Genomic DNA, 23,073 nt, shown 5'->3' on the forward strand with positions numbered 1-23,073 from the left:
ATCTGTGATCATGACAAAGAACTCAATTTGATTTCGAAATGTGTCTCAAAAGTCGACAATTCTTGCCCTAGTAGTAATGCCTGATGTACCTCTACTATTTTAACTATTTTTTGAATAAAATCTTTTTTTAGCAAAAACAAATAAAAACAAAAAAAAGGACTCTGGAATTTCTTACATTTTTTTGCTTTATTGCTAAAAGTCATACATTGATAGCAGTTACTAACCTCTAGCCGCAAATCACCGTAATAGCACATCGGCAAGCAGCAAGGGCAGTACAAAGAGGGCTCATGGCTGAGCTCTCTTCATACAGCACTGGCATTTGCTGCAAACTGCAGCAAATACCCTTGGCCAACACTGGCAATAGGTGCTGGCTCCTGTTGGTGTTAACCCATTTATGGTCCCGTCAATGCTGCCAGAGGCATTTAAAAGTTGGTGGCATGCTGGGACTGCCATAATGGCAAAGATTGCAGCTTCTTCATCATCATCATCAAGGAGACATTTACGTAACCATGAAAGCCTGGAGTATATATAAGACATCAGTACCTGTCATTTGCCAGTGGCATATTGTTGCAGATGCATAGGAAAGCTGCCATATACTGTAACACAGTAGAATTGCAGTATATGGTAGGAACAATCAGACCCACTAGGGTTTAACTACCCTACAAAGGCGGAAAAACTTTCGGAAAAAGATTAAAAAGCCAGATCACCCCTAATATCTCCACGATTGTATCAATCAGAAAAATAAAGGAGGTGTGTCTATAGGCGTAAACAGAGAAAGCCGTAAAAGCGGAGCAGACAAGAAAATTGCGCAAATGTGTATTTTGGCAATTTTAAAGCATTTTTTATTATTTTCCTGCTTCCCAGTATATGACATGGAATATTAAATAGTGTCACCAGAAAGTACAATTTGATACGCAGGAAACAAGCACTGATACAACTCTGTACATGGAAGAATAGTAAAGTTAAAGGAGGAGAGAAAAAAAAAGAAATACAAAAGCTAAAAAGGGTATCGGTGGGGTGGGGTTAAAACCGTTTAAACCATATCCCGCCTTCGAAATGACATATTTCCAATTTTAAGATATCGCTGAGCTAGTAGATGGAAATTAGCTGCCATGATAGCTTACACATGGAGAAAACAGAAAACTGTGTTCCCTACATCTCGCTATAAGCACTGAGGACGTAACGATCGGAGGTCACATGGGGGACTACCATGACCACCCAGCAGAAAGAGGGTGACTCATGGATGTCTTATTAAGGAATAGAGGCAGCTGTGTGGGGTTAAAGTTTCTCTATAAGTATTTAACCCCTCCTACCACAGGAGAGAGTGAGGGAGGGTATGCAGTGACAGGTAAGATCCAGAGCTGCCCTGTGCCTCCACATCAAAATGACTGTGTTTGACAATGGGGCAGATTTACTTACCCGGCCCATTCGCAATCCAGCGGCGCGTTCTCTGCGGTGGATTCGGGTCTTCTGGCGATTCACTAAGCCAGTTCCTCTGACGTCCACCAGGTGTCGCTGCTGCGCTGAAGTCCGCCGAGGCCCGCCAGAGTTCATGATCCTATACTTGGGGAAGGTAAGTGCGTGTCCTGCGACACTTTTTTTTTTTTTTTAATGCAGCAGTTTCTCCGAATCCGTCGGGTTTTCGTACGGCCACGCCCCCGATTTCCGTCGCGTGCATGCCGACACCGATGCGCCACAATCCAATCGCGTGCGCCAAAAACCTGGGACAATACAGGGAAAATCGCGCGCAAATCGGAAATATAGGGGTAACACGTCGGGAAAACGTGAATCGGGCCCTTAGTAAATGACCCCCAATGTCTTAAAGTTGAAGCTGACTATAATGGAATAAATAAAATGCAATGATTAAGGATGTAAGTGTGTATATTTTTGTATTACATATATATGTGTGTGTATACACAGTGGAAACAAGATATAAGTCGAAAAGATCCAGAGATTTGGATTGTGGTCTAGACCTATTGTAAATCAATATTTAAACTCAAATTGCATTTCTGCAAATAGAGGTCTTTTGACCAAGAGATAAAGTGAGAAGATATATATAAAATGCAACTTTTATTTGTATTCATTTGATAAATAAACCAGAGCTCAGTCTGTGTTTGTCTCTTGTTTGAAATAGGTATACTGAGCCGAAAAATATTTAAAAGATTTTTGTGATGGTAGTGGGTAGATATTTGTAAATGTTGTACTACCATATAGGGAGACCGTCCAGGTCTATAGCCGTGGGGTGTGTGTCCGTGTGAATTCTTTTTGCCTCAATTAGAGATAAGAGTAAATTCTTCAATTATGAATGCTGCTGGGCTTCTGTCAGCTTCCCATGGTGCTCCAACAGTCTCCAATGCCCACAGAGGAAATCCACTGTTTGGTGGTATGTTATTAATCCTCTCTTTGTCCGCATTCACACATGCTCGCAAGAAAGGGGTGTTATAGGAGTTCTCACACACTCACACTTGCGTCCCCACTGGTATTACACTTGCGTCCCCACTAATATCTAGTTGTCTCCCTATGTCTAAGGTAAGTAGAGATATAAACCTAATCTAAACCTAATGATATGTCGCTGCAGTCCAACATATATAAACTCTAAGGCTGTCCACTACTTTTCATCACATTATTAAAATATATGCCGCTCGATCAGCCCCCGGGGGGGCATGGCCGTCAGACAACCCGACAGATTCGGACAAACCGCAGAATTTAAAAAAATTATTTTGTTTCAAGATCAGCACTTACATGCACTGGGAAGAAGAAGGTGAACTCTGGCAGACTTTGGCGCAACAGCGACACCTGCTGGATATTGGGCACACGACCTTAGTGAATCCCGGCAGACCCGAATCCTCATCGGACAACGTGCCAAGGGATAGTGTCTGGACCGGGTAAGTAAATGTGCCCCAGTATGTCTGTATTATGCATATTTATGTGTGTGTGTGTGTGTGTGTATGTATGTCTGTATTATATAAATATTTATGTATATGTCTGTGCTATGAATATATGTACAGTAAGTGTGAAGTGTGTATGCCTATCTGAAAATCTACCATCAAAATCAAACATGATAAACCAGGGGCACTTACTCATAAATCCAGACTCTGTCATACCACCCAACTGTCCCGGATATGGCGGGATAGTCCCAGGCAGTTGGGAGATTGGCCTGGTTTACCCCTCTCTCACATGCCATCTCCTGCCTCCTCCTGGTCCCATACATTACAGCTGCAGAGCAGCAGAGGCATCAGGGCCAAGAGGAGGCGGGATCAGCTCCCTACTCATGTATCTGCTTCTCTTTATCAGTCATGTGAGGAGGTAGCTAATCCCCTCAGCTGGCCCACTCCCTCCATCGAGTAACATTCAGATCGTTCGGCAGAAAAGGAAGGAGGACAGCTGCTGGGAAACAAGGGAAAGGAATATATTTTTTTGGTTAAAAACAGTAACAGGAGCCACAGTAAGAGGAGGATGTAGGACACGGGGCACCAGTAAGAGGAGGTTGGAGGACAATATGTGGAGGAGGGAGGGTTGGAGGCCACAATATGGGAGAGGATAAGGACAGTGGGCCACAATATGAGGGGGATGGAGGACAGGGGGCCACAGTAACAGGAGGATGGAGGACAGGAGCCCAGAGTAACAGGAGCCATTGTAAGAGGAAGATAAAGAATAGGAGGCCACAATAAGAAGATGATGGAGGACAGGAGGCCACAATAAGAGGATAATGGAGGACAGGAGGCCATAGTAAGAGAAGGATGCAGGATATGAGGCCGCAAGAGGAGGATGGAGGACCGAGGTTAACACTATGAGTGGGTGAAGGACAGGAGGCCACAATATGAGTGGGTGGAGGACAGGAGGCCACAATAAGGGGGATTTAGGACAGCAAACCACAAAATGAGGGGAATGTAGGACAGAAGGCCACAATGGGAAGTATAGGAATTGAGGGGCAACAATGTGAGGAAAAGGATGGAGGAGTGGGGAGAGGGTAGGAGTACATAAAGTATTACAACAATAAGGAGTTTCCCCTCCGTGATGTCATTTCACTAGTCGTTACAATCAATGAGCAGATCAGGTCTCCCCTCCAACTGAATTTGCTGGAGGGGAGAGAGCAGGGGAAGGGTGAGAAGTGTTATGCTCATTATAACAGTCTGTGATGCTGCAGCCCTGAGGGGCTCTGGCAAAACCCACCAGAGCCCTTCAGGCTCATAAGTATAATTGTAAAAGTTTATTTTAGAAGGAAGGAGGCCATGGATAACAAATATAAGAAGATTACCACAGTCAAAGTCCCTGGATCTATGAGTAGGTGACCCTGGTTTGTCATACTTCATTTTGATGGTTGATTTCTTTTAAGCATATAGGACTATATATGTCTTTACTATACATATATTTGTATATGTCTGTCCTATGCATATATAAGTATATGTGTTAATGGCTATAATATATATGTTATATTATTCATATAGGTGTGTCTATGTATATACGTGTGTCTCATACATGTATTATACATATGTGTTATATGTCTGTATTATACATATATGCTAGTACATTTTTTTGTAATATGCTCTGCGAGAATGGGTATACTTTTCATTAAAAATGGGACACCTGTCATAAAAATAGGGAGGTACAGGCGGTACCCTACTTAAGGACACCCGACTTACAGATGACCCCTAGTTAAAGGTGGACCCCTCTGCCCAGTCTGACCTCTGTTGAATATCTCTGGATGCTTTACTAAAGTCCCAGAGTGCAATGATCAGATAATCCTTGGTCCCATTACAGCAAGCAATTTTAAAACTCCAACTGTCACTGGGCCCCAAAATTCTTTTGTCCGGATCTACAATTATAAAATATACAGGTTTGACTGAAGAACAAACCTATGGACCCTACTTGTACCGCAACTAAGAAAAAAAAAGGGGGTACACTTGGCAATAGTACTCAATTATTTATTTAACATGCCAGCGCATTTAGAACCTAGGAGTCACCTAATAAAAGGCAGCTTTTTTTCAAGATATTTTGGGTATAATGAGATAGGGGCCTCATTAGGAATTTTGCTCCGGGGGCCCAGAGGAATGTAGGCATGCCACTGGCCAAGAACATTATTAAAATGTTTATTAATATTATTAATTAATAATAATAATTAATAATAATATTAATTTATTAATAAAAACTTTATTAAAAAATAAAGAAAGCAACACTGAAAAGATGTTTGTGGCCAGTAAAATTTCTTACATACCACTCCCCAGCTACTCCATTACAGATGCTCCCACTCCCCTCTATACTAAACTTGCAGGGGGCCTTCTAACACCACAGGAAACACTAGCATGAACAGGCAAACACTAGCTGAAACTGGTTAACCATAGCATTTTGCAATGTAAATGCTAAACATATTATCTTCAATATACTGGGTTCATGCTTAAAAATTAAACAGCTTAGCAGAAATCTTTACTTCTGGGTTCTAAACAAAAAAATAAATCAAACCTTCTTCCTTAGTCCCACAGACATTCTCTCATACATGCAGAAATCTGGCAGTCAAGCCAAAACAAGCAAAAGCCGAATTATAATTATTTTATATTTTTGCCCTCAGCAACTCTATAACCACCCATTTGCTACAAACTGTTTCTACACTCAGTAATAAGTATATGAATAGCATAAAATGAACATCAAAATCTATTTGAAAAAAAGATCCAAGCATTAGCAAATACCTCCAAATTCACTTCTCAATTATACAGGTTAGCAAATTGTGAACTCCCTGGGTACTTTATGAGCTTACTCACAGACTCTATAAGCCTTTAACCCACAACTTAGCCCTTTTTATTTTTGTGTTTCTGTCTTTTACGCCCCTCTTTCCAAAATGCATAACTTTCCCATTTACAGAGTCGTGTGAGGGCTTGTTACCTGTGGAAGAAATTGTGCTTTTCAGTGACGCCATTTAAAATTCCATGCAATGTACTGGAAAGCTTTGAAAAAAATTAGCAGTGAAATATAGCATATATATTTTATTAATAAATATGTGTGTTTTTAACTTTTTTCACCATTTTTTCAGACCCACTATGGTATTTTAGCCTTGGTTGTCTGAATTATCCTACAAAATGCTACAATACTACAGTATATGGGGATGTTCCACATCATCTATTACAATGTGCAAATCGCACATTATAACAAATCTGCAGAAACGTAACAGCCTTGGACCTTATAAAGACCTGAGGTGGTCATGGGGACAGATCGTAATTCCCCGATGACATCACGGGGAACAATGATCAAAACAAATATAGCGTCTCCCACATGCTGCAGTCTTTAACTAATTGTGGGTGTTAACGGTAGGCGTTTGCACCAATATCCTGCAAACCTCACGTCTGTATGAAGAGGGCTCAGTCTGTGAGCCCTCTTCATAGTTTCTTAATACTCCATTACGTATATATACATCAAGGAGCGTTAAAAGGTTAACCTAGTCAAATGTTTTTGATGCGTGAAAGGGATTTTGAGTAGAACGATGGAACCTATGCAGACGTAAGGATAACATACAGATTGTGTTTTTGGTGGAAATTAAACCAAGGACCCAAGTGAAGGCAGCAGGATGGTCACAAGGATTGCATATTTTTATCAAAGTTTACTCAATTATTGGCAAACATAACATTTACTGTAGATTACATAAAATGCGGTATTATGAGGTCACCAAATAATGTTATCTATGATCTTGAATGTAATGTAAAATCAACTATTTTTTATAAACCTCATATCCAAAGTTAAGTGGTGGTCAAAGCAGCTAAAATCATACCAAGTATACATCCTATGATGTAACAGGGACATATCCCAGTGTAGTGGAGGTGTCAGAACTAACTTGTTTGGTAAAGAAGAGTTGAAACGTGAAAATAAAAAGAAGGAACAAAATTGTATACTTCTCACAACATGCCCAGAACATTCTAATGAGTCTATACACAATGAATAACATACGCCCAGGACTTTTAATTAGAAATTTGTGATTCAATTAAAAGAAACCTCTCAATCTGATCCCAAGCAATGATTAACACTTCACAGCAGAGAGCCTTTTTTCTCATGAGAAGCCATTTTTATGTCACAAAACGTCTTCTACATATACTGACAGCATCAATATGCCAGTGAAAACATGACAAAGATGCCAATTAAAACAGCAGTCAACCATAATGCTTGAAGTGGGCAACAAAAACTTGACATTTAATATTTATAATCTTCAATTTAAAGTTGCTTTAATTTCAGTAGATCTTGGCTTGCCCACTGCAGCAGAAAACCACGGTTTCATTGAGTAACACTTGTACAATACATAATTATTGAGTACACAGCAAAGCAATGCAATATTTTCACATAAAATAAATAAAATGGAATTAGGAAACAGGGAGTAACTTTGTAGATATTTGTACTTCTACTATGAACAGCTAAGCTTCAGGCATGACAGCATTGTACACCAATAGTTTGATGTGAAAAGGCACAATGCTCTACTGGATTGTGTACATACCAAGAAGGCCCTGGCAGAACATTATCACATCCATAAATATTGTATTTCTTCTTACCCAATCACTCTACCACTTCATCAACTCAGTTTTGAATGAAAGATAATTTTACCCTAATGGGTGAATGAATTGCCTCCCCCCCTCCAAATTCGATTGCATTGACCTACAGAGATTTTCCGCTTGAAAAGGAGGTTGGCTGCAGATCCCAATTCTGACCACAATAAAGAGAATGGAGCTGCACCTCTAATTGTTCTCCAATGTTATTCATATATGCAAAAGGCTGCCAGAATACGTCAAAAAGGGTTAAGAGTGTCAGTTCCTCACTGACAGATAATACAAACCTCAGAAATACCTTTACATTTTTCTGTATAGTATGTGTTTGTCCACGTACAGCAAAATAAGAAAATCTTACATCAAAATCAAGCAAGATATACCAGTGGCATTTACTCATAAATAAATGGTCCCGTAACCATGGTCATCTTCTTATATTTGTTATATATGGCCTGCTTCCTTCTACAAATCAACTTTTAAAATGATGCTAATGAGTCAAAAGGGTTCTCTGTGCTGTAGCTTCACAGGTTCTTACACTGTACAGGTGCAAGTCTTACCCTGCCCTCTGCTCCGTCAGCACTTCCCCACTCTCATAGGAGTGGAAGTGCCAGCACATATTGGGAGAGGAGAAGTGCTCCTGCACAGTGTAACAGCCTGCGATGCTACAGAATGGAGGGACTCTGGTAAAACTCCCAATATAATTTTAGAAGTTGATATAGAAAGTCAGTGTCTGGATCTATCCTGATTGGTTTTGATGGTAGATTTCATTTAAGATTTTCAGTTTATTATCGGCATCACACTAAACAAATACTTTAAAATGTCCCAGTATGACTGAAGCAAATTTCAATTTAACTACCAGATGAATACATGGGCAAATATCAAGCTGAATTGGTCAAAAGAGGTACTCAGAGAGGTTGTATGTTAATGAAAACAAACATCATGACAGTCCCTCTGAATTACCACAACACACAACTAAATAATACAAGATATTATGCAAACACATCTATTGCTGTGTCAGCAGATAACTGCACGTTCAATAGTGGTGCTGGACAGAAATCTTAAGTATAAAATATATATAAAAAAAACATCCACTGAACGCAACAGAGCATGATCACCTTGTCAGAAATGAATATTTGGGAATTGTCAAGAGAAAAGAAAATACAGAGAGGCCTCTTGGCTTTCAGTATCTGGGCAATATTTCCTTTCATGTGCAGAATCATCAAAGCTTTGATTTTTCACATTTAAAATACAGTATATTATGCAAGAAACTGTGTTTGCAAGTCTTGGCCTAAAACCAATTTAAAAATTCCATTTTTAGATATTTAGAAACATTAACACTAAATGGAAATTATACCTGCACCATTTTAATGTAGTGCCATATCAAAACAAATTATTTTTCTGTGTCACATTAGTACATAGGGCAGTGGTAGTGAACCTATGGCACGGGTGCCAGCTGTGGAACTCCGAGCCCTCTATATGGGCACCCACGCCATCACCCCAGGGCAGGGTTTGCCAGACAGGCCTTTAAGGCCTTTTGCAGTCCCAGGCAGCACAGGACCCTAGAAGGAAGCTACAATGATAATCCAAACTTCTCCTTCTTTCTACTTTATTGGTGTCCTCTGGTGCCTATACAATTTAAACATGTAACAGAGCAGGGAGTAATAAGTTACTGCTTAAATTGTAGCATTGGCATTTTGTCAAAAATACGTGGGTTTTGGTTGTAGTTTGGGAACTCTGTGTCTAAAAGGTTTGCCATCACTGACATAGGGTCTCCAAAAAGGGCTCCACTTGCAAGCCTTCTATCCTACCAGACTGGTTAACAAGTGATAAGGATTCTTTTTACAGTCCAAGGAGTAGTTGGATTACATGGTTTACATTGCGGCCAAGTTATGTAAATGTGGCCTTCAGGCAGAACTTTCATTTTCATATACACAGCAGTAAAAATAAATCTTTACATAAATTTTACATTCATGGGTTTACAATTAGAATGGCTTAAATATAATTGTACAATACTAGTTTCCTCTAAAAAACTACTAAGAATAAATACTGGTGTATACCAAGAATACAAAATGTGAAGACTGCTCCACAAAACAAACACTGCAATACTGTCATCCAAAATTATTTATTGAGTTACCTTATTGGTCGATTTTCTTTGCTGTCATAAAGTGAGAATATCACTTCCAGTTCCTCTCCCAGATTTGAACACATTAAGCTTTTCATTTGTACAAACAGGTGGTGACTGCTTGCAGGTACAGGAGTGTCTTTTTTTCTGTGTCTGTGCTCCATCTGAACATAAGAAAAAAAAAAAGAAATCAATGGAATGTAAGGTACATGGAGACTCGTCATTCTCCTTCTGTTCTTGGTCTCTGTTACACTCTCCTAAAATGGAGAGTGTAATGGAGACCCCCCAAGTAAAGTTAAGAAAAAATAATAATAAAATACTTGTCTATGACTGAACTAAAAAAATGATTATTTGAATATTATATGCAGGGTTCACCACAGTTTGGCCCTCAATGATCACACATTAAAGACCTTTCAAACAACCATTTAACATGTCTAAAGATATCCCCAGCCATACTTCATTATGGATAAACAGATCTTGAAAACAAAAAAACAAGACAGCCCTTATTGCTTCAATACTTCCAATAAAATCAGGATCCCTTTGCCGTGAAAGACCATATTTGCGTATAAATCATGTAAATAAAAAGTTATTAAAATGTGAAATGTTTTGCCAAAATGGCCGATTTATTTAATGGCATGTGAGGGACACAGACATCAGCTTCACAAGTACCTGACATTCTCTCTCCTCCCACACACATGTGAGAGACACAGACATCAACTACACAAGTATCTGACAGGCTGTGTTCTTCTATACACACATGAGAGACACAGACATCAACTACACAAGTACCTGACATGCTCTCTTCTACTATACACATGTGTGAGACACAAACATAAGCTACACAAGTACCTGACATGTTCTGCTATACACATGTGAGAGACACAGACAACTACACAAGTACCTGACATGCTGTGTTCTCCTATACACATGTGAGAGACACAGACAACTACACCAGTACCTGACATGCTGTGTTCTGCTATAAACATGTGAGAGACACAGACAACTACACAAGTACCTGACATGCTGTGTTCTCCTATACACATGTGAGGGACACAGACATCAGCTACCCAAGTACCTGATATGCTCTCTACTCCTATACACGTGAGAGACACAGACATCAACTATACAAGTACCTGACATGCTCTCTCCTCCTATACACATGTGAGAGACACAGACATCAACTACACAAGTACCTGATAGGCTCTCTACTTTTACACACATGTGAGCGACACAGACATCAGCGACACAAGTACCCGACATGCTCTCTCCTCCTATACACATGTGAGGGACACAGACATCAGCTACACAAGTACCTGATATGCTCTCTACTCCTATACACGTGAGAGACACAGACATCAACTACACAAGTACCTGACATGCTGTGTTCTGCTATACACATGTGAGGGACACAGACATCAGCTACACAAGTACCTGACATGTTCTGCTATACACATGTGAGAGACACAGACAACTACACAAGTACCTGACATGCTGTGTTCTGCTATACACATGTGAGGGACACAGACATCAGCTACCCAAGTACCTGATATGCTCTCTACTCCTATACACGTGAGAGACACAGACATCAACTATACAAGTACCTGACATGCAGTGTTCTGCTATACACATGTGAGGGACACAGACATCAGCTACACAAGTACCTGACATGCTCTCTCCTCCTATACACATGTGAGAGAAAAAGACATCACCTACACAAGTACCTGACATACTGTGTTCTCCTATGCACATGTGAGAGACACAGACATCAGCTACACAAGTGCCTGACATGCTGTCTTCTCCTATACATGTGATAGACACAAACATCATCTACACAGGTACCCAACATACGCTCTCCTCCTATACACATGTGAGAGACAAAGACATTAACCACACAAGTGCAAGACATGCTTTCTTTTCCGATACACATGGCTGCATCCTGGAGCAGTTGAATAAACACACAGGCTGCAGGGGATGAGGCCGCCAGAACCTGGAAGCACATAGAGGAGCCAGCATGCTGTGTTCTGCTATAAACATGTGAGAGACAAAGACATTAGCTACACAAGTGCCAAACATGCTTTCTTTTCCGATACACATGGCTGCATCCTGGAGCAGTTGAATACATACACAGGCTGCAGGGGAAGAGGCCGCCAGAACCAGGAAGCACATAGAGGAGCCAGCACCAGGAGTGTCACATCATTATACAGGCTATCAGTCATGTGTATAGGACTATCTCAAACACACAAAGGTTGCAGGGGGCGTGGCCGCCAGAACCAGGAAGTACATATGAATGTCACATCATTATGCAGGCCGTCAGTCAAGCATTAGGGTTGTGGCTGTGCCTGATATAAATAGGCTAGACAGCTGAATATGATAATGGCTCATTGGACCCATCTCAGATCATTTGCATAAAGCTTTAGGACCTGATAGTTTAAGTTTACAGGCATATAGAGGGACAATGTAGGTATAGGGGCAAAGGTTTCTAATGGCAGTTTATAAAAATATATTTAGCTCTGGGGGTTTAATTTGCTTGACAGGTTCTCTTTAAAGTGTGATCTTTAATTTAAAAAAAAAAAAAAAAAAAAAAGAGAAATAATTTTTTATTTAGAATTTGAACTTTCATTTTATATAATGTAAATAATATATACTCAGTCAAACATCTTACAGTTGTCATACTCACTAGTCTGTATAATTCTGTCACGCTGATATCTTCTGGATCTACCATAGCAAACTCTTTCCTTGGCACCAAGTCAAGACCCAGCTGCCTATAAAGTATTGAAATTAAAAAGTGAAATGTTTGATAAAATATCCATACTTCAATGTATTATTAAAATAAATGACAGTTACTCTTATAGGCTTACTAGACATACTACAAATAGGTGTATTATGGTACATTTTTAGGATGTTAGATATATTATATGCACTGAGCGAATGTGATGTCTCGCTTCCCTTGTATATTTATCTCCCTCCTAACTTTCTGTCACTTTTTTACACATAACTCTGTCCTCTGCATTAAATAGGGTGAAGAACCTACTTAAATGGAAGATATATTTACTATTTTACAACTACACCACAAAGGATGTACAATACAAAGGACCAAAACCTGTATATGTAAAGATTAGTTATGTGTTAACATGAAGCATTACTGACATGTATCAACATGAATATCAAAGGTGTAAATGCAGTAATGATAACACGTTATAGCCTCTTGAGTAACAGTGCTTGGTTAAAATAATAAATAACTTGATAGTTTGCAACCTACTGCAAAAAAAAAAAACAGTAAAAAATGCAATAATTGATAAGAAAATTGCAGAAACATTGCAAACAAATTGTCATTTTCTATCATGACTAATATAATATTCTTTAGACTGGCATTCAGTTTTTCAACAATTACATTAATAATCCATACTGTATCGTGAGGGAGCTGTATTAAACGAAGCAACAGCACAGTAGGTGCCCTGCATTTGAAATCTATACAGTTCAAGGGAAAGCATAATAGCTCCATATCCATCTGTGCAGATTACATTCCATTTATAAACAAGAACTGGAGCTTTTTCCAACAATATAATACAGAACGAAGACAGATACTGAGCCAGTATTACATTTTAGATTTAATATACCTTTGTTTGTGACCATTGAAAAATATTGAGGCTGGCGTGGTTTAAAGTTAGCATTTTTTTTTTTACAGCAACCCTAGCATTGTTTTTTTAACATATTTAGCCTAACACAGCTGAGTCAGGGGTAAATGACTAAAGCACAATGCTTGAACATACAGTTCTAAAAAATTAAAGGGGTATTCCGGGATATATTAAAAAAAATATATAAATATATATTTTTTATTTATTTATTTTACACACACACACACACACACACACACACACACACACACATACATACATACATACATACATACATACACACACATATATATATATATATATATACATAAAATGTGGTTTATGGAATAAAGGTTCACCCCCTTTCAACACATTTTGGAGTGCTGACTCTTCAACTTATTTATTTGGGATTCTTCGCCAAGGTATTAATTTGTTTTTTACTGATGAACTCTGCTCCTAAAGGAGCATTCCGGTGCTGATTCACACCAAACACCACATTTATGTTTTAGCGTTTCAGCTGAAGCTAATAGCTAGGGAGCAGAGCGAGTGGGGGCATGAATGTCCCCACTCTTCGGAGTTACGGTACTGCTTTTTAGACCAGGTTTACACTGATCTAAACAAGTCAAACCTAGTGGAAAACAGGACAGAGCAGCAGACTGCTCATCTGGATTTATTAAAAGACCGGAGGGACAATGAAGGCCGACACGCCTTAGTAAATCCTCCCCATTGTGTCTGATACTGAAGAGGCATATTACCCTGGTTCTGAAATCTGGGACAGTCACTTATGTGCTAACTTAATGAGAATTCTTAAATAGAAAATAACATAGTGCTTAAAACAAGTTTTTCTGAATTATGGAATTATGTTTAAAGGACATCTACCACCATTTTCTCGGTGGTAGACTGACCCATATGCCACCCTCGGTACCTTATGCTCTCTATGGAGCCTCTTTGCACTTCTTCCAGGGCCCCCGTGGTATGGAGAAAGAGGCGCTCAGGGTCTCATCCGACAAGCACCTCCTGACTCCTCTGAAGGCTAATTTATGCATGCCCTCCGCCTCATTCGTATGAGCTACTCTGTTCTGTCGCGGTATTGTCTTGCGCAGCTCGCAGTTTTCCTGTGCGACTGCGCAAGAAATCAAGAGTGTCGGAAGAGGTCACCAGCTGCCTGACTGCGTTGGTTGCTTGGAGTGGCGCATACCAATAAGGCAGGGGGCGTGCATAAATTAGCCTTCAGAGGAGCCAGGAGGCGCTCGTTGGACGAGACCCTGAGCGCCTCCGGCTCATTTCAATAGATATAAAAGTTTATTTTCTCCATACCACGGGGGCCCTGGAGGAAGCGCAAAGAGGCTCCATAGAAAGAATAAGGTACCAAGGGTGGCATATGGGACAGTCTACCATGAGAAAATGGTGGTAGAGGTCTTTAAGTATGTTTTTTTGAATTACATATTTAAAAAAAATAGTCTTAAATAGTCTGTTACTTTCTGTTGAGAGACCATAAACTGTACAATAGTAAAGCAATAGTCTAGAGTTGACCTCATTTATTTCTATGGAAGAGTTTTCCAGGCAAAATCTATTACCTGTCCAGATGCCACAGAGTAGAAGCTGTGAAGTCACCTATTGTGTACTGTGGATGTGCATAATAGGCATCAATGTGATCAGGATTCTGATGAGTGTATATATATATGTGTGTATACATATTGTACACGATTAAAAGATATACATCAGCAGACCTAGACATAAACAGTTCTGATATTATATTGATATTAAAAGATAACATTTTTCTGGTGACATATACCCCTTAAAGGAAATCTACCATAAGCATAATAAACCAAGGACACTTCTCATAGATCCATGCATCGTGACTGTGGTAATCTTCTTATATTTGTTATCCATATTTCGTGCTGTAGCTTCACAGGCTGTTACACTGTGCAAGGAGCACTTCCCCTGTCTACCGTGTGCTGACACTTCCTCTGCTGCATTGAGAATGCTGAGCAGGTGGAGGGGGAGAAAGAGACAGTGTAAGAGGCTGTGAAGCTGGCTGGAAGATTGGCTATGGTAAAGTCCCATCCCCCACCCCCACCCCCACCCCCGAGCCCTTCTGGCTCATTAGCTTAAAAGTAAAAGTTGATTTTAGAAGACAGGAGGCCAAGGACAACAAATATAAGATTACCACTATCACATGCCAGCATCTATTGATAAGTGATTATGCTAGATTTTGATAACAGATTTAAATATTATTGCATTCCCCTTTTAAAATGTCTGTTAAGCACTTTTATAATAAGGCACTGAGATGTAGTTCCAAAGTTCCAGTTTATTAATGGCCTGTACAAATACCTGTTTTGATAGTTAATGCTAAGCATTTTTGTCTCTGTACGTGCTGATTTTGAGCTGGAGCAGCAAAAATAATTGGATTAATGGAGCATTAATTCACCAGATGCAATGCAATATGCTTCATCTAGTACAAAAGTATATCAAAATCGCGAGCTCGTGGCTCTGGACTTAGGACTTACATTTTTAAATATGAAATGTTAAAAAGAATTATAAAAAGAATTTGTAAAGTAGAGCCATAAAACACAACAGTAGAGAGATGACAAATGATATAGTACGAAGGCCAGCAAGAAAGCTACCTACTGTATATTCTCATGCCAAAATTGTATCACTATAACTGCAATCATTTATAAAGTTGTTTTTGTTTTGTTTGTTCTTTCTTTTTAACTCTCATACCTTGATGCAACTGAAATAACCCAAGAATTCTCATGTATAGAGAATTAAAGGGGTTGTCCACTTTACTTCATGTTTTTTTTGCAATTTGTAGAAGGACAGTATATTAGACAGAATACTATACTGTATATAACAGTGGTGGCGAACCTGTGGCACTCGGAGGCCTTTCTGTCTCCCAGGCACAGAGTTTACCAGACATTGCATCGTCCTGCAGTCTCAGGCAGTCGAAGTAGTGCCCTGCTATTTTAAAGTGACCCATCCTGTGCTGCTTGTTCCTGTCCGAAGAGTGAAAAGGTGTGGACAGGGTCCGATTTGAGCTAAAAAATTCTGGTAGCAATAAGTTTGTTACTGCCTAAATTGCCGTGTTGGCACTTTGGGAAAAGCTTGTGTTTTTTTAGGGTCTCATTTTGGGCACTCGATCTCTAAAAGGTTCGCCATCACTGGTATATAAGGTCCTGACTACACGGGTATCCATGGAAATTAAGGATCCCATGACCCTTCATCTCCTGACATTTTATGGACATGAAAGGCAGCTGATGAGGTAAAAGACATTCTTGAACCAGGGGCTTCACTTTAAATTTCAATAAAGCTGTTCATGACCTAATATCATGCTTTCCACACACATTCCAAGAAGTAAAGTGGCCAACCCCTTTAATGTGATCAGTGTGCTAAGTATATTACATTTGTAAGGTTTTAGAAATGTCAAGTCTATTTACAAGCTTTATTTTTATGGCCTCCAGGCATGCCTGTCCTTAGTAAGCAGCGAGTAACTATCTTGTGCTTCATTCTAAGTCTAATAGCAATGGAAAAACCCTCGCTGTGAAAGCATTTCGTGTATGTGTCAGCGGTGAGATGATTATCTGTTACCCACTCATTTCCCCAGTCCAGACGGGCTGTTATGTGCCGCTTTACATCTTTCATGCGATCATGAGTCAGATGTCCTACTAGCACTTGTCTGCGGAGATCAAGGATTTCATTCATTATGTGACCCAGGCGATGAAAGAGGTCACCTTCATTTTTCTGTAGTGTGAAAAATAGAAAATTATTAGCTTAAAAGCCTCTCACATCTTAAAATCTTTCACCTTTATTTGAGATAAAGTTAAATCCTTTCAATGGGGATGAAATTGTCAATGAGCTTGGAAAACCGAGTTTGCAAATGAAAGCACTTCAGCAACTTATAGTATGGCTGTGTTAATATATTTCCAGTTATGAAGAACAAATATACAGACAACATTTCTTCAAATAAAATTTCAGCCCTTCTCTTGAGGAATTATGTAACAGGTCACATATCTACACAGGCAGTCCCCGACTTAAGTACGTCTGACAGATGACAACATTTGTTTTCTGGAACTACACATACAAAATATAACTGTTCCGACTTCCATACAAATTCAGTTTATGAAAACCTACAGACACTATCTTGTACATAACCGGGGGACTGCATGTACATGAGTTTCAGAGTATTATCGGATGTTTGACTATATATGCAAGTCACCACCAGTTTCTGCATAGAAACAGAAGCCAGAAGTCACGGGTTGCACCATGGGAAAACGGGTGTTGGGAGAGAGGAGAGTAAGAATGAGTAAGAATGCTTTTTTATTTTTATTGGCCCCTGCCCCTTAACCCCCCCCCCCCCCCCCAGCCATTATATATATATATCCTATTCCCGTACAACCCCTTAAACAATTATGAAGAAAATAATCAGTATTTATGTAACATACTGAGGGGGATAAACTAACTAAAATAAAGCAGAATTTGCACCACATTTGTCATATGTTTCAGACATTCTTAGGACTTAGCTTAGCATGGCCTGAATTGTGACACAATGCATTGAAATCAGTGCCAACATTTTACAGCATTTTCTGGAATAAATTAAACCAACTAATGGGAAGTGTAAAGTTTGATTAGGAAGTTTTAAACCTAAGATTTTTTTTTGACCCACAATTAAACAATTTGATAAACTGTTTATGGATTTACAGTCCATTTTGCTTTTAGTGGGCAGATTTTGCTGGAATCGAGTTTAGGCACCATGACACATTTACAGAGCCCCTGAGGTAGCAGGAGGGTATCAACCCCAAAAGGGACCCTAATTTTGTAACCTTTTTCCCTCAAAGAATTGATCAAGTGGTGTAGTAAGTAATGTAGCCCCACAGGTGTTTTTTCAATATACACCATATACCAGTATACACCATATCAGGTGGCGATATTTCATGCCCAACTTGTGCCACTGTATATGTCAGCTCTATTGTTACTATGTTTTCCCAATATTATAAACACACTTTTTGGTTAGTGACATTTATTTTGTGGGTTTTTTTTAGTTTTTAGATTTGTATTGCTCTTTTACATTTAATTCCTTTTACATGAAAGATATTTAGATAAAAATATTTGATTTTACACATGACCATCTTTGGAGAAGGTTGTTTATTTGAGGGATGAGATTTGGGAGGATTTTAGCTTACATACAATTTAAGTAACTTGGGCACTCCTTTGAACCTTTAAAACCTTTCCTACACAGCCATCACAGCAGGTGAGCTCACATACACATGTTCTAAATAACTAACTTTTTGATAACTTTTTATTCAGTTTACCAAAAAAAATTTCTTTTTGGCAAGTCTCTTGTTTCTTGTGCGGCCTTAACTGTGTGGGCTCCACACATATTTTTGTTGATGCGAACACACATTTTCTGTTTTTTTACATTGTATTTTATTTTATATAGTCATCTTAAGATCTTCTTCCAGATCCTGCATACTAAAATTAAGCAGACTAATTAAAGGGGCTTAAAGGGAACCGGTCAGCAGAAACCAACCCAATAAACCATCACCAGTATGTTGTGAAGCAGATCATTTTTCTTTCATCTTCCACTCTTGTGACATAACCCATAAAATTAACTTTGAAGTGAGAGGTAAAATAGTTGTATGAAGTCACAGAGGCAGAGAGTTTAACACTGAAGTCTACCCTCAAAATGTTTTTTTGGCATCATGAACCTTTAGAAGATATGGTTAGTGCGGTCCCTGGATGTAGGGCCGTCAATTATAGTCAAGGGTGCATTCTTAGAGGAGAACTTGACTCTATTGCAAATTTTTCTGCCTCCTTGACATTATTCAGCAAATATACATCTAACTTTGAACTATAAATAAGTTAGAGAAACAATTTCACTCTCGGGGCGCTTGTAGCCCTTAAAAAAAAAATTATAGTTATTCATGCAATTTTATGTATTTTTATGTATATGTAATTATGTTTATATATTATGTAAACTGTGCAACAAACGATTTTCCCATTTTTTTGGACAATAAAGTTCAAGTGGTTTTCTGAATGATGCCACCACACAGGACATAAATTGAAACATGATCTGGAAGGTGTTAACTTTTATAATATACACCTTTCCTACTGGAAACATGGTTGTCTTCCTCAAGACATCCCTCCTCTTTTGTAAAGGAGTTATATTATATACTGCAGCCCTATTTACTTTAATGAATGGCAATGCTAAACACATCCAGTGGATAAAATGGGTTCTGTTTATGAAAAAAGCTACTTTGTTTTCTAACCATATTCTAAGAATACCTAAAAAATGTCTCACCACATAAAGCTGTTTCCACATTGTGCCCCAGTCTCTTAATGTAGAAGTCATTTCTGTAATAACAGCATCTTCAGTAGGAACAACCATTTCAAATTGGCTGTGAAAGCAAAAAAATAGTCATGAACTTGTGGTGTAATGTGCTATATGGATGAGGAAGCAGAAATATATTACGACATCCCAAAACAAATTTAGATTGAGAGCATCGAGTTCACATTTTGTTTACCTAAGGTTTATCATTCACTTCTCATCTAGTAGGTTACCTTAGCCTTATGATATTCTAAACAAATTATTCAAGGATTCAATGCTTAACAATACTAGCATCACATCAACATTTTCCCCATAATCCTATAAGGCAGTGATGGCAAACCTTTTAGAGACCGAGTGCCCAAACTACAAGAAAGACCCGCTTATTTATCGCAAAGTGCCAACACAAAAATTTAATTTGTGATTTATACTCCCTTCTCTGTCACAGTTTTCATTGATACCAGCACCTTGAGGACACCAATAAAGCAGAAAATAGTCCCAGGTAGCGCTGTAACTTTAAAATACCTCTGTGCACAGCAAGTCCTGGACTGTCTGTGACTACAGGTAGATACTTGGAGTCATCTCTGGTGATGGCCTGAGTGCCGACAGAAAGGGCTCCGAGTGCCACCTCTGGCACCCGTGCCATAGGTTAGCCATCACTGCTATAAGGCATTGATTGGTATTGCATGAGTTCAGAACAATGTCACCTCTTAAAATCATGTTCATCAGATGTCATTATAAAAGTAAGAAGATAAAAAAAATAATAAAAATCATGTAACATGGGCATCTGTAGGCAATGCATTTTTGATATAACTACTAATCATAACCACCAAAATAGTAAAAACCGATAGAGGAGAAGAAGATATTTCTATGTAATGCAGATATAAGCAGCTAAAGTATATTTCTCGCTGTGGAGTAAATACATTAGAATTTTCAAATGACTCAGCAAGTACACAGTAACCAGGAACACATCTTGCCCTTTAATGAAAGGGTCAGACCTTATTATCTACACTAGCAGGTTAGATGGAGGATAAGGTACATCATACTTCAGGGTTGGAGATAATGCATTAACTGTTTGAACAAAGCGATACTTTTAAATGGACAGCCAAAGAACAAAATATTGGAGAGCCCTCCTCCCATAATGCAGTATTTTGCACAGTCTGTGATAAGACACAAAAAGTATACATAAGTACAAGACTGAACTTTAAACATAAAAAGCAGTCGGAGTAATGCGGGGGCAGGTGTGATTCATACATGTTCCACTTGGATGGCAGGAAGACAAAAACACTCTAACCACAATATCTACAAAGTTAATATTAACGTAATGTTTCAATCATTTAAAAATAAGAAAAATGCAATCCAAGAAGTATGTAAGGCTTTTTAATAAGACAAATACCAACCCTTTGTTTTTCACTGTAGCATTCTTTAGATGTACATAACTGGATGGAAAAATACCCTGGGAAAAGAATATTAAAAATTTAATCAGAACTAAAAAACTCATATATAGAATTTACTATACAATATCTGACAAACATCAAACCACAGAACACAATGTTATTCTAGTGCTTGCAGCACAAATGAGATTACTTGCTCAATTAGAAAAATAAGACCTAACAAGCTCATGCCTCCCCCCACAACATGTTACAAGGAAAGATTAGCTTCTTCAGGACGTATGCTTTTGATTTAGGTAGTTACCAAGTTGAAAAGACCAAGGCTCTATAACAGTGATAGCAAACCTTTAAGAGACCAAGTGCCCAAACTATAACCAAAATCCACTTGATTACCGCAAAGTGCCAACATTGAATTTTAAGCAGTTACTTATTGCTACCTGCTCTTCAACATTTATCAATCGTATCAGTCCCTTGAGGCCACTAATACAGTTGAAAGAAGGAGGGGACATTCAGACTATCATTGTAGCTTCTCACCAGGGTCTCTCTGTACAGTAAGAATGTAGGGTCCAGTAGGATGACCTACAAAGATACTGCAGTCCTATCAACACTTTCACACTTTTACAGTAGTTCCCAAAATTCAATGAAGTGTCGTTTTAAAATAGCGCTGATTGTAGCATCTCTTAAATTGCCTGGGTCTGCAGGAAGATTTGGTGAATTTGGTACTGTTTGGTGAGCTCTGTCTTGGGATCAATGGCCTGAGTGCCCACAGAAAGGGCTCCGAGTTCCACCTCTGGCACCTGTGCCATAGGTTCGCCACCACTGCTCTATAAGGTCATAGCTAGGAATCCCAATTTTGTTTAACAAGATAATTTACATTGCACTTGGGTCACGTTTACATTTACATTGCACTTGGGTCACGTTAACATTGCACTTGGGTCACGTTTATGGTCACATGGAGTTTGCATTGCATTTGTGTACTTTCAGGTTCCCATTGAATCTGCATCCTGTTTACATCACAATTTGTATAAACACAGAATAAACGCAATTACTGTATATTAGAGGAATACTAACACAATGATCCAAATCTATTAAAGCCCCTGCACCAGCTTTAGGGCCGACTTTGCACATTCTTTTCACTGCAAACTGTTTGCACATGTACAGTATTTATAAAGTGTCCGTGGCTGTACTATACGCGACAAAAAATTTTGCACGGTTGGTCGGTGCAGCACATTTATTATGCAGTGTCCGACAGAATTGTGTTGCACGATCTATGTTAAAGGTGCACCAAAAAAAGTTGGTGCACTCCGTCAGAGGACAGATTCACGGAGATTGCACTCCACAGGCAAACTGCAGCCTCTTTAAGAGGTTAATTAGTTCTTCCTAAAATCTAACAGTTTGGCAGCCACAATTCTGGCAAAAAAAGAAAACCGTGCCATATACTATTTAGTGGAGTAAAGTGTCAATGCAGCTCTTTCCATTGAAGTCTAATGTGTATTTTTGTTACAGAAACCTTATCATTAGAATTACACTTTTACTGGTTCAACCATCTTAAAATTATCTATGTAACTTTGTTCCTGTCAGCAACCTTAATATTGTCTGAATAATGTATCAAATGATTATTTTGGGGAAGGCAATGTTGTTACTGAACTTTGATGTAGCTCGAAAGAAAGTGTAAAACATTTAAATTACTTTTACCTTAACATTTGGATTCTTCAGAGCAAATCCTCTGTACCAGCCTGCAAAAATAACAAAGATAGCATTTACATAGCTTTTATTTCATTTCAATTTTCCCCTGATTTTATTAAATAGGTTTTCAGAGCATTTCTATAGGACAGTGGTGTGGTGCGCAATGGAGAAAATTATTGTAGAAAATAATTATGGTGCCAATTTCTTTGTCCTCCCATTCTACAAAGAATTGTAAGACAGGTCCATCTTAACAGTCAATGATGCTATTGCACCTATGTTTTTCTGCAGAGGAAAACGATTGCAGCATGCACTAATGATATATTTCTCAGACAATGTCTCCTTCCGAATACAGTTTAAAATAATCACCTCTTACCTCAGTCTATTGCCCAACCTGTGCTCTTCAATCCACCAGTTTATCCTC

At 38.8% G+C, this 23,073-nt stretch overlaps 1 protein-coding gene across 3 annotated transcripts in view; it reads right to left on the reverse strand.

The window, feature by feature from the left end:
- The window catches only part of DOCK4 (dedicator of cytokinesis 4), a 182,204-nt gene that overhangs the window by 111,362 nt on the left and 47,769 nt on the right, over positions 1 to 23,073 (reverse strand). For all 3 annotated transcript variants that reach the window (XM_072146918.1, XM_072146919.1, XM_072146916.1), the window contains exons 3-8: positions 22,662 to 22,702; positions 20,976 to 21,031; positions 19,552 to 19,648; positions 16,846 to 16,994; positions 12,317 to 12,401; positions 9,652 to 9,803 (exon numbers count right to left, since the gene is read on the reverse strand). In XM_072146918.1, the coding sequence (XP_072003019.1) occupies positions 9,652 to 9,803; positions 12,317 to 12,401; positions 16,846 to 16,994; positions 19,552 to 19,648; positions 20,976 to 21,031; positions 22,662 to 22,702 (580 nt within the window). The remainder of the gene's footprint in view (positions 1 to 9,651; positions 9,804 to 12,316; positions 12,402 to 16,845; positions 16,995 to 19,551; positions 19,649 to 20,975; positions 21,032 to 22,661; positions 22,703 to 23,073) is intronic.

Source organism: Engystomops pustulosus, chromosome 4 (genome assembly GCF_040894005.1).
Source record: "Engystomops pustulosus chromosome 4, aEngPut4.maternal, whole genome shotgun sequence".
In the NCBI taxonomy this organism is placed as follows: domain Eukaryota; kingdom Metazoa; phylum Chordata; class Amphibia; order Anura; family Leptodactylidae; genus Engystomops; species Engystomops pustulosus.